The 13,116-nt window shown below is 44.4% G+C and overlaps 1 protein-coding gene across 1 annotated transcript in view; it reads left to right on the top strand.

Annotated features, from left to right (window-relative positions):
• The first annotated feature begins 1,053 nt into the window (after window positions 1-1,053).
• FGF14 (fibroblast growth factor 14) overlaps window positions 1,054-13,116 on the top strand; it is a 612,800-nt gene continuing 600,737 nt past the window's right edge. The window contains exon 1 of the mRNA XM_084612114.1: window positions 1,054-1,276. Coding sequence (XP_084468240.1) covers window positions 1,069-1,276 — 208 coding nt within the window. The 5' untranslated portion in view covers window positions 1,054-1,068. The remainder of the gene's footprint in view (window positions 1,277-13,116) is intronic.

Here is a 13,116-nt window from a genome sequence, read left to right as displayed (position 1 = left end):
GACTATGGAAAGGGCCCCCTTTCCCTGAGTTGAGCTTCTGGACTGAGGTCTTTCCTCTGCCATCCCCTTAAGTGACAAGGGTCTGCAGACAGGAGCCTGCCTCTCTCTACTCAGAAGGGAACCCAGTTTCTTTTCCTCCCTGGCTCAGGGATGGGTTTCACTTCACCCAGGTGTAAAAGTGGCAGAGTGTGACCATTATTTTAAGCTGCAGCAAGGGCAAGGAAGCCCAGACAGATGGGGGGGGGTGGAGGGGGGGAACGGGGGACGAGGAAAGGAGGAGGGCAGGCAGAGACTGCAGTGACACTGCCTTCCCTGGGCTGGCTGAAGCATCTCACTGGTGACAGGCCTGGAAGCACGTGGCTACGTCATGGAAAGCCAGTCTTTCAATGCAAATTTCAACTCCTCCTACTCTATCTAATGCCTGTAACTCACATCCAAGGCTCAGGAGCGAAATCCAGGGAGGGATCTGTTCCAAATGCACACGGGTGTTGGAAGCAGGGAGAGTGAGAGGAAGGAAAGAGATCTGTCTCTCTCTCCACGTACTGTGATCTTGCTAAGGGCTAGATTTGCATCTGTTCTGCAGGGTGATTGAGACCCGCAGGTGCAATAAGATTACACAGATCACTGGGATTTGATGGTAAAATCAACACTCTAAGAGAGGAGTATACATCTTCATCAATCAGACTTGATCTGGGTGGTCGTACTGGTTGTGTGTTTTTTTCTCTCCTAGGGGCAGCACAATGGCAGTCTTTCAGTAGGATGAATCCTGTCTTGGCTTTTGTTCTGCAGATCCACCCATCCTCATAGCAATCAAGTAACAGGCTATGGTTTTCTCTTTGGGTATCTTTTGTCTCTGTTTAGTTATTGGCCTCAGCAGGGATTTCTTTACCTTACTTTTCGTTTGGCTTTATGCTGAAAAAGGATTTCTTTTTCACGCTTTTGGTAATAATCCAGTGTTGATCTAGGGGGATAAGCTGGCTGCAAAAAGCATCGATTGAGAAGTCTCAAAGAAATAAACCACGTGAGGAAAAAAAACTGGGAGAAGATCGGAATATAATTATTTTTTCTATGGTAAAATTGGTGCCCCTCTTCAGGAGAACTGATCCCAGCTTATTATTATGCAACCGCAAGGATCTCTTCTTTCTCAGGGTGTATAAGCTGCTGGATTGCTTTTCGCCCAAATCAATGTGGTTTCTTTGGAACATTTTCAGCAAAGGATCGCATATGCTGCAGTGTCTTTGTGGCAAGAGTCTTAAGAAAAACAAGAACTCAACTGGTAAGCAATACATTGCATCGCATTGTTTTCCTTTGATGCTATCCTGTCTGTTGGCTCATTGAGGTAGCTCTGCAACCCTGCGGAGGGGAGAAAGGGAAATATAACGAGGCCAGTACGGACATGCATGTGAATATGTGTATGAAGGATCAGTTTTAGATTAGCTCCGGCGACGATGCAAACCCAGTCTGCTTCTCTTGGTTGGGGGGGGGGGGGGGAGGGGTATGTCCAGAGAGAAGGAAAGTTTTATATTGTCGCCCATTTCACCGAAGAGGAAAGATTGCCATGGTCGACCAACCCTCCCCCTCAGGTGCAGCTAGTTTGAAGAAGAGAGCTCAGGGGCTCTTGGCTGGTACGAGGTCCCCTGCCTGCGGTTAGTTCCTGTGCAGGGGCTATGCCACTCGGGTCCTGCCCAAGACTTTCTGATTAGCTTGTACAATATTCCCACCCAGGATCGCCTTTCCCGAGTGAAATACAACCCCCAAAGCGCACATGCTGCCCTAGCGCTCCCTCCCCCCCCCTTGTGGGGCACAGACCAGGGGGCACTTTCTTGTGCCTCGAGGGAAACTAAGCCAAAGTAGGCCGGCCCACCAGCAGCAGCACAGGCTGGGGTGCTTTTATTGGCTGTGTATTTCTTTGCTTCGCGTCTCCTTGGTGAGCCCCCCGTCCCTGGGTCTGTTCCCTCCGCTCCAGTGTGATGACCACGGGCTTCCATTCAAACAGGCGCCAACGGGGAAACTTGCAGTGCATTACATAAGGAAGGCAAATGCAGGTGCTTTGGGCAGCCCGCTCTCAGCCCAAAGGGGGCACTTCCCCGCTCCGCCTTCTCAGTGCTTTCCGTCGGCCGGCAGGGCGGGGGAGGCTAAGTCCCCGTCTCCGGGAGAGGCAGCCTTGCGGGGAAATACCAGCCGCGGGAAGGGAGCGAGAGCCCGGGGCTTGTGTTTGCAGGAGCGGGGCCGTGATTGCGCTTGCTTTCCTGGGGTGGCGGGCTGTGCCTGCAATCCCTGGGGAGCGCGAGCGGCGCGGAGCCCGGAGGGGTGGGTGTGTGTGTGCGTGGGGGTGTGTGTGTGTGTGTGTGTGTGTGCGCGCTGCTGGGGAGGCGGGCGGGTGTGAGCGGGGCTGGCTGCCCTGCCGCGGCAGCTCCAGACGCTGGCACTGCAGTGTAGTAGATCATAAGCTCCCGCTGCCTCCCTGACACCCTAACATCAACAAGCAGCGGCCTCGGCGCAGGCAGCGGGGGCCCAGCTCGAAGCAGGGCAAAGAGACCCAGATCGGCGCCCAGGCGGGTTGCCAGCTTGGGCTGGTGCCCCCCCCCCGCAGTTTTGCTGCTGCAGCAAGGAGCAGTTCCCTCTCAGCATACCAAAGAGGCCCAAGTGCCCCAGCCCGCCGGAGCATTGCTAGTGAGGGGACCGCTGAGCCTTCCGGAAAGTGCCAGCTCCCCCCCCCCGCCCCCGCCCCCCGCTTCCACGCACTGCAGTGCGCGAGCCTCCCCCCTGGCGCGGGGAACTTCCAAAGCGTGCAGCAGCACCAGCCCCCCCCATGGATTTCCCGGGCGGCGAACGCAAAGCAGCCGGCTCGCCCCATTCCCCTCCCTGCCCGTGCAGCCCCCAAGCAGATGCCTTCCGTGGCCACGGAGAAGTTGATCTAACCTCCCCCGACCCCTTGGCCTCTAATCTTCAAACGTGGCACTACGGTTAAGGTGGCAGGGCAGAGCAAGAGACCTGCTCGCCCTAAGACAGGCGGGGAATGAACGTTTTGGGCTAACCCCGCAAGTACAAGAAATGCGCCTTTCAGGCCAGTTTTCCCCCAATGGCTTCCTGACCCTTTCAAAGACGGAAGTGTGCCTGGGCTTGTTTCTAGACGCTTCAGTTTGCATAGAGCTAATGGAGTTGCCTAGACCTCCTAGGTGCCAATGTGTTGCATCTTCTCTTTAGTGGGGAGAAGATGGGTTAATAATAGTCTCTTTGCGGAGCTTAGTGACCTGAGAAGCGCTCATCTGAAGCACTTGCTTCCCCTCGCTCCTCGTTTAAAAGCGGTCTATTACACGTGGCCCCTCTTTCCCTGTATTGTGGAAAATATATCAGAGACTTTTGGTTTTTGGTTTGTTTAGGAACGTCCCAAATGACACAACATTATATAGCAATTCACATTCTAGTTTGGGAATGCTGAAACATTGGACAGGGAGGTGATGGAATAATTCAAAGTGTGGCCAAGAACAACATCAACAGGTGTCAGTTGCTTGAACCTTATTCTGTTAATGATACAATCCAAACTAGGGGTTTCAAACCTTGCTAATGTGTACTTTACTACTGTATTTCAAGCCATTTTGCTTTCCAAACCTTGCTGTCCCTTTTCCTTGTTTCTATAATCATTTTGTTACAGGGACATGGTAAGCTTTTTTACTTCTTTTCTTGCTCCAGATAAAGTCTTTAAAATGTGTTGGGAGATTGTGATACCAAGGTTCACTGTTCCTAATGATTGAGGTGAAATGTTGCCAAACTCCCCTCCTCTCCTAATTGTAATAAGCCCAAGAGAAAAAGACTGATCATTCACCACTGTTTGTTATTATGACTCAGAGAAGATAAATAGGTTATGATTCTAACAGAACTACTTGGCAGTGTGCAGGGAGTGGCATTACTACAGTGAATTTCTTTATCAGTGTCTGATGTACCACAGCAGTTCAGATATTAGATCACTTCTTCTACCAAGTTTTAAAGTCACATTCTACGGCCTACTAGTCTGTAGCTGAATTTGCAACCTTTGTAAGAATGTTACATGTGATAAGTGTATTTTATTTTGTAAGCTCTTGAGGTTAATATCAGAAATTTACAAGGTATTTATGCTATGTTCTAGCAGTTATTTGTGTTGTGATTAAATAAAACAAGCATCAAACTGAGCACCAAAATATGTATTATCCATTCAGTCATGTCTTCTGATGTTGTGGTCTCTGACTCTAATTATTGATCCAACAAGATCTAAGTACTTTTCATTCTTTTATGACATAAATACAGCAACAGAGACTTAAACTAAAACCAAAGCATATGCCTCCACTCTAAAATCCCTTTCCAGAGTAAAATTAAACAATCATTGGCTATTTGGAGAGACTAATAAACACTAATCTTCTTGATTAGATTAGCTGATATTTTGGTAAGTAATACTGCTTACTGGAAACTGATTACTGCATTGTTCTGGGTGTAAACTATTTTTTCCTCTGTCTTTGCAACAGACCAGCCCTCCCATGTTTGTTCCCGTGCTCTTCTTTGCCTTTACTCTGATCTCCCTATGTGGCACATGCACCACTCTCTTCCTTACTCACACATGATATACTCATTCGGAGCCCATCCCTACTTGCACGTTGTATGAGAATCCGCCACATTGCAAAGCGTGGACTTCTCTGCCTGTCATCGCATTGACTCAGATGTAAACTTTTAATAAAGGGTTGGGTTTGAAGGGTGAATGATAACAGTTCTGTATGGAGTGCTGTGTGCTGAATAAAATGCACTGGTGGGTGTTTGAGCAATTAAGATCCACTGATTGTTATGAAGCATGTTTGTCACTCTTTAGACTATTAAAGAGAAGCTCTGTTTCAGAAAATGCAGCAGGGACTGCACATTTTCAGATACTCCTTTCTTTTCCCACTCTTATTGTAACTTCTCCCTTGTGAAATCCATCTCCCAGCCTTCTCCTGATCAGGACCCACATGCTCTGTCCCAGTTTCTATTATTTCTTAGTGAATTCTGAAGCCAGCTCTTCCATAGTTATTGACACAAGGCATTACTTCAGAGAAAGCCAACATTAATAAAGCAAAGGGCTGCTGGTCTAGAGAGTTATACAAGTCATGTTCATATCAGGTCAGGAAGTTTTAGTTTATCTCTAATGGGACATGGAAGGCTAAAGAACATTTGTGTTTCAAATTATGGATCCTGGGAAGAAGAACTGTCTCTGTTTCCTAAAATTGCATGACTGTTATCTACTTCACATTTCTTGTAAGGAGAGAAAATTGTAGAACTCATTTGACTTGTTTTTACTTACAATTGGAAAGAATTTTCCTTTTTAGCTTTTTGAATTTTAGTAATACAAGTTAACTGAAATTTCTGTGTTCTGTCAATAATGTAAACATTACAATCTTTTTAGATTCACAAGGCCCCATTCTCTACTATCCTGCAGCTTGTGTAGTCAGTTCCCCCTAGGCAAACTGGATGTAAAATGCTACCATTCTAATATGGTGGAAATGACTACACAAGGTGTAGGGTAATGGCGAATCAAGGCCTTCTTTGAGAACATTGACTTCAGTGGGCTATGGATCAGGCCCTAACTGTGCATATGTTTGGTTAGGGAATGTATTGATTATGTACTTATTTTAAGGTTTGAAGGATTGGTAATGGGACATTTTTCTAACCTCTAGGCTTTTGGTTCAAATTTAATTGAGACTGTCAGTGCCTGAAATTTGTACCATATGACAACTGTTTGGTTGTCTATGGGAGATGAGTTGGTTGTTTCAGTCCATTTCCTAATGGACAGGGGCTTCCATCACAGAAACCACTATCATGTTTGCCACCCTTGTTCTCTGTCTCAGCAGAGAGAGAATGTATTAAATGTTCTTCTCTGTTCCTTCCTATTGAGAGGCTTCTTTCCAAGTTAAATTCAAGAGATATTGCTGTGGGGGAGCTGGCATTTTTGTTTTATATAGACTGTAAATATTTTGTGGATACAGAAATTTAGTTTCCATTAGTGTCAATCCAGGACCATTCTCAAGCCAATATCCATGTAAAAGGAAGAAAATGCCAACTGCAAATGTGGAATCCTATCCCAATATTTAAAAAATGGGATCTCCAGACAATCCCTTGATAACCTCTTTCTTCATTCTCCTCCCCCCACACAAAAGAAATGATTGATTGTTGTTCTAAAGAAGTTTATAAATGTAACCATGCAAAAATGGAACTGTTTAAAACACAGACTTAGGCTCTGCATTTTACAGGCCCATTGTGTGTCATTGTTTGAGTTATAATTAAGTTGGGTCAGATGCTGCAGCCCCCTTACTCATAAAAAACAAACCACCCACTAGAAACCAAAGGGTGTTTTGCCTGTTAAGGACTGCAGGAATGGGCCCATGGTGTTTCTTTCACATTACAGTCAATGCTGCTTTTCAGTGTTAATACTATAGAATACAGATTCAATATTGATTTTAGGTGCACAGCACGTTTTTTCTCCAAGAGCACTCAGATGTAAAATGGCCTGTTTACATGTATCTCACCCACTGAAGCTTTTGCTCTCCATGGAATATGTTTTCTGAATTTATACAAATTTAATTCTTCTCTGATCAAAGTAACTTGCATATTGCACTTGTTAAAGGGTGAAATGTATTCCTCATGAATCTTCCTCCATGATACATATGCTTACACTTAGTTCAATGTCAGTTAATGATATGCCATTTGTAAATGAATTAATGTTTAAAAGAATCATTTGGACCTAGGGAAAATATGCAAAATGTATGTACGGACATTATTGGGTTTAATTTTGTAATTATGCAGTTTTCATTTGAGGATGATATTTCATTTACTTATCTATAAGCATGCTAGGTTCATCGGTTTGGGGGCAAAACTGCTATTGACTTCAGATCTGAGTAAAGGTTGAGTACGAAATTCAGGATCTGGCCATTGACAAAGATCCAGTAAATGTCTGTTAAAAATATAACCTGAAAAAAAGAGAAGTTATTTGAAGTGGAGAGATTTTCAGAAAGACTTCATTTACCTTTTAAAAAAAAGTAATAACATTTTCTGCCCTTCCCCCCCCCCCAAAAGTAATATGTTCTGTAGTTTTCATGTACTTGCTCAACTTGGAGAATGAAGTGTTGCAGCAAGTTGTCAGGTCAAATAATGTGGCTGGATTAAAGAGATGACTGTGCCGAAATAGACTACGTTGGCTCTCTAGAACCGTCAGCAAATTCAGAGGTTGTGGGTATGAAGCCTACTAGAAGAGGGTTTAGACGAGGACTGTCTTGTCATCTAGGAAACTAGAGACCTGGTTCCATACTTGGTTCTGTCAGTGACTTCCACCGTGACTTTTGGACGAGTCATTTAACTTCCCTATGTTTCAGTTTCCCTCTCTTTAAAGATACCAAACAGTGGCTGAACATTGTGCAATTCCACTGTTTTTTATAGCTTCTTCTGAATTATTAGATCTCCAGAGGCAAGTTACCAGGCTTGATGGACCAATAGTATTATCTGATAGCAAAATTTACGTTAACTTTAATGTTTTGTTTCCTTTTTTCTCATCTATGGGTAAAAATGGGGGAGGTTACGATCTAGCGTAGGGATTCAACCACTAATGGACCAAAACCTACAAACCAGAGTGTAGTTCTTATAACTGCAGTGCCACTTACCTCAAGAAGGGACTGTGTGTAGTAGTAAGGTAGTATGCTTGGAAATAAGGTTTGCAGGATTGGGCCCTTTAGATTTAGTTCAGAGCATGTCTGCTCCTCATGAGGAGTGTGATTTGAGTGTTAGAACAAGTGAAGGAGTGAGAAATGACAAAATGAGTGGGTGGCCCATATTTTTATCTCTGATCATGTGCTGAGGTGCTGGATTTTAAAAACTAATTTATGGTGCTGTAGAACTGGATTCAGCACAGTACTGAGCCGTTCCTGGAGATGCTGAGCATCCTAAACCCAATGGGAGTTGAGGGTGCTGGGCATCTTGTAGGCCTGAGTCTACAGCGAACAAAATGTGGGAACGTAGCGTATTTTCTTTAAACTACTCTGCACCAAAGGTAAATACAATATTCACAGTAAAAAAAGTCAGTGCCATTATCCAGCACAGAAACACCTGCCTCAGAAGAGAACCTTCACTTTGGAGTGAAACCTTCCAAGAGTCATTAAGTGAAAGCCTTTTAGTATATATATAAACAAACAGAATCTTGTTTTTATATTCCTTTTAACATATCACATTAAAAGTATTGATTGCCTAGATAGCTGATATTTAATGCAAGCAGTTGCAGATGTGAAAAATTTCTTGAGAACTCAGAATAAAAAGGCTTTCTGTAATAAAATTCAGCAGACTTGTTTAGTCAACACACTGAGTTGGACATGTATCATAATTTTAATTAACGGACTCTTAAGATAGAATGGAATAGTGCTGTGGAATAGCAGTAAATGACAGACAACTGGTGATGGAAATTGACGGCATGATTTTAACAGCCATACGTTATTATTTTGACTTTTTCCCTAATTACTTTAATTTTAATTGGAAAATGTATGAGGAATTTTATTGAGCTATTTTAATATTTGCATATGAAAAGTAATCTCTTGGAAATTATTTGGCTTAATTAATTTGTGGTGTTAAAATTAAATAGGTCCCACCTGACACTAAAATAGTTCCAAGGTTAAACATTTTAACCTTGTTGGAATTGTTTTTGGTTTGCTATGAGATAGCAATACAGGTTAGCTGTAATCCTGTAAGAAAATTTTGTTCTAAGTAGAGTCCAGGAAGGCCTATATTTATGTGAGTTGGTACAATGTTAGACTCATCTGTTTTGTGAAAAATCATAATGAAATCAAATATCAACTTGCCTTTGTGAAGTTTTACAGTTTGAAAGAATACCCATCCCGTAAAATGCTGTGTGGTACAAAGGACTGCACAGATAAGGTACGTGTGCAGAGGGCCCTCCAGGGACAGATATCTCCATGTCCATTCAGAGGCAAAGGATGTTTCCTCCAGGGAGCCTTCTGCATCTTTGGGCTGCTGCAGATACCAAGGCATTAGGACACCTGACTTTTTGCAAACCCCACTCTCTTCACCTTCCCATTGAGGACTTGGGGCTTCTCAGGGTTTGGGTGACAGGAGGAAGGAATGAACCCTTCCAGATGTACAGTCCCCCTGTATGGAGATCTGAGGTGAAACACTGGTCCCACTGAGATCAATGGAAAACCCTCAGTGGGACCTGGATTTCACCCTGACTGGGAGTAAATACAGCCTGAAGCTGTATGATTAACTCACTGACGGTCTATTGAGGGTAATCCAGAGGGACCTAGCCAGCAGCAGAATGGCTGCTACTGCAGCCATGGGACCCTGAGGAAGGGAGACCATCCATGTATGCAGACTATTACTACTTCCACAGATCTAGAGGAATCTAGAGGATCCTCAAGATCTGTATGATTAGATGGCATCATCTCCTGCAAACTGTTCCCCTGACCCCTAGTTCCTTTGCCTTTGGGGCATATTGTAGGGGGGACTATTTGTGTGTGCAAAGGTTTGTAAAATTGAGACCCAAAGTCACATAAAACACCCTGGATTAGGGGATGGATCAAGCAGAAGGAAGAGGCTGCTTATAAGGGCAAAGGCTTCTGTTTACATACAGATTTCTTGGTAGAAGTCATGCTGGAAAAGGAAATACTGAAGAATTCCATTGTACTTTAATGAGATTTTGAATTGAAAATGTTAAATTTTTAAGCTTGCCAGCACATGGTTATGGTTCTTGAGTAAATGTATTTTCTTAAGCATGTCCCATTTATGCCCACTGCATTTCAACATTATATGATGGAATACGCAAATGAATGTTTCCATTTCTATCTGGCATTAGTGAAATATCACACAATATTATTGGTTGTTGGTAACTTTCACAAATTCATTCCTTTTTTTCTGAGTTAATAAATTCATTGACCTTGACTAAAGCAAATATTAACTAATAGTAGAAAACTTAGTGCAAGTTACAGTAGAAGACACGAGGAAAGACTAGGGTATAGGGCTTATCTAAGGAATAGGGAAACTTCTAGGAATTCAATGCATTCGTTATGATAAGCGGTATTAAAGAAAGTACAGAGCTATACCAAAGAGGATCTTAATAAGGGTTACATTAACAGTATTGTTATAATTAACTCATGTTCCTTCTGACAACTTGAGATGGGCCTGAACCAAAACCTGCGATCCTAATGGCCCTTAGTATTGGGGTGTAAGAAATCTGAACTTGGCAGATTCTCTGTCTTTATCATTGGTCAAACCAAGTGATCTCCCAACTGAATGTCCCTGAACTTTAAGGTGTTTAGAATAAGGATCTGGATTTTGCGGTTTGAATCCCTGTCTACTTACAGCGTGTTTGTAGTAGCTTTTTAAAATATTTGTATGCTAATCTCTTATGAAAGACTTTTTGATTAGGCTATGATCTGTTTTTCAGTTTCTGTTGAAATCTGTTCATTCTGAGCAAGAGCAAATTGTCGCTATCTGCAGCTCAGATCCATTAAAATTGGGGGGAGGCACCCCAAAGCTTCATGCCCCTTTGACACTTTTTCCCAGCTGCTGTAAAGACAAGATCTTTTCACCCAAACCTAGCAGCTTTCTTCCTTCTCTTCAACCGCGAGCACAGGGTTGCATGAGTCTGCAGTTCCAAAGTTTGCTGGTGTCTTGGTTGCCTCTCAGTCCTGAGCTCTCCTCCATGCTCCCCACAAAGAAATGCCTGCGAGAATAGCTTTACAAATCAAACAGTTCTTTTGGCTCTTCTTTTGAACCTATAACCATTTAGATTTTTCTCTGTAGTTTGGACTGGATTGCTAGGTGGTGAGTGGGAACTGTTTGTGTGATTGGTAAATAAGAGGGAAAAAAAACAAAGTCTTATAGAGATGTATGCTTTATGTATTAAAGTCCCACATTTTTATGGAGGGCTTAATTCTGGATATTCAATCCCAGTGGCATCAGTGGAGTTAAACAAGTGTAACAGACCATAACTTGGACCACTGTGTCTGTCTGCAGTAAAATTCTGCGGTGCGTCCATGTGTGCTACTGAGTTTAACTGGGCAAGAAGTCAGAGGGTATGTGTGTGATAGTGAGAACTGACTAGCTGCATCTGATATTATCTTCCCAATTCTTTTTAATTTTGGCTTTCTTCATAGTTTATATGGGATGGTACAGGTGGAGGATTATTGGCCTGAAAGGGGGATAAATCCTATGATTTGTGGGCAATAGAGGATGTAGTGTTTCCTGGATGAAGACATTCAGTTGGCGTGAACGTACATTAGAAAATGTTGGCTTATTTAGCGCACTGACAGCAAAAACGTCAATCTCAAGAATCAAAATGCCATATAACAGTGAAGAAAATACACTTTGGTGGCATTCCTGAGGATGTCCACATAAATATGGTGTAGCGTGGTAAAAAATGTATACTATGCTGCACGCGTCTACGGACAATGAGGGAAATCAAACCAGTCCCGAGGACATGCAGATGCGTGTCTGGGGCTTCACTGGACAATCGTGATTTGAATTTCATTGCCTCCTGAATGCTGGGTTGGGAACATTACATCCCAGATAGACCAGCTCCCAGAAGGCACTAAGGGGGAGCCAGCAGTTTTGTTCCTTTTTACCAATGATGCAGATGGAAGTAGAATGTAGGTTCTACACACCAGGTTAGGAATGTTTTGATGTATTGTAGGGAAAAACACTAATGTGCAAGGTGAGTAAATATGCTGAGAAAGGGAACACTCACTGCAGTCAGTGGGTGTTTTGCCATTCACTTCAGTGGCTAGCTAACTGGATGGAGAACTGGCTTGGCTGCTGAACACTGTGCCTGTTAGTGGAAGCAATTTGGGATAGAGGATGGTGACACAAGAAGATTGGGATAGAACAGTGGTTCCCAAACTTGTGCAGGGAAAGCCCCTGGCGGGCCGGGCTGGTTTGTTTACCTGCCGCGTCCACAGGGTCGGCCGATCGTGGCTCCCAGTGGCCGCGGTTCGCTGCTCCAGGCCAATGGGGGCTGCTGGAAGCGGTGCGGGCCATGGGACATACTGGCCACCGCTTCCAGCAGCTTCCATTGGCCTGGAGCAGCGAACCGCGGCCTCTGGGAGCCGCGATCGGCCAAACCTGCGGACACGGCAGGTCAACATACCGTCCCGTCCCATCAGGGGCTTTCCCTGCACAAGCGGCGGAACAAGTTTGGGAACCACTGGGGTAGAAGATGAGTACGAAAATCAAGGAAAGAACATAATGCTCCTCTGTAGTCATGTGATGGGGTGACTACCCCACTTTCACCCTGCAGGTTTTAATGCAGGTCAGATGGGCCAATCGACCAATTAGGCAGCTAATTAATGGGGGTTAGCTGGACAGGAATAGGTGGAAAAGGCAGACACTCCCAGAGAAAGGGAGGAGTCAGTGGAGACTTCGGACTGTAGTCACTCCCTGGGAAGAGGTAGGAGTTTTTGGGGAAGTGGTAGACCCAGAAAGAAAAGGAGAATCAGTGGTCGGAAGTAGCCCACAGATAGAGCAGTGAGGCGAGAGAGAGAGAGAGAGAGAGAGAGAGAGAGAAGGCCGAGGCTGCTGAGCAGAGGGTCCCTGGGTTAGAACCTGGAGAAGAGAGTGGGCCCGGGTTCCCCTACCAGCCACTGGGTAAGTGGCACTGAGGCAGTGAGCGGGAAGAGTGCCTAGGACTATTGAGTTAAACCTTCCCTGGAAGGGGGGGAACATGGACAGTGACACGGCCAGAGGACTGAGCCGCGAAGAGGATACTGGTTCCTGAGACTGCAGGAGGAGCCGCAGGAGGACAGCAGAGACAGAGTGATGGTGTGCAAACTGTGGATGGGGTGAGTGTGTGTGTCAGCCTCAAGCTAATCCCCAGAATACCAGGAGGCGGTGCCAGTCTGACAGTGAGTGGTGCGCCCCATGACAAATCACATATAGGAGAAGAATTTTGGGGTAGAGCTGGATGAAGTTGAAACGGCTAACACAATTTTTTGTAAATAATGGATAAAGCTGCAAAATGCTCTGCTAAAAGAGTAGAGGGATTTTTTCAAGTCCTGTATGGCTCAAATTGGAATAATTTACTTAGGACAGAAGAATCCCATGCACTGCCACAGACTAGGGACC

Source organism: Lepidochelys olivacea (genome assembly GCF_965140295.1).
Source record: "Lepidochelys olivacea isolate rLepOli2 genome assembly, chromosome: 1".
Classification (NCBI taxonomy): Eukaryota; Metazoa; Chordata; order Testudines; family Cheloniidae; genus Lepidochelys; species Lepidochelys olivacea.
Note: the sequence above shows the minus strand (reverse complement) of the source record. Positions and strands in the feature narration are given on the sequence as shown.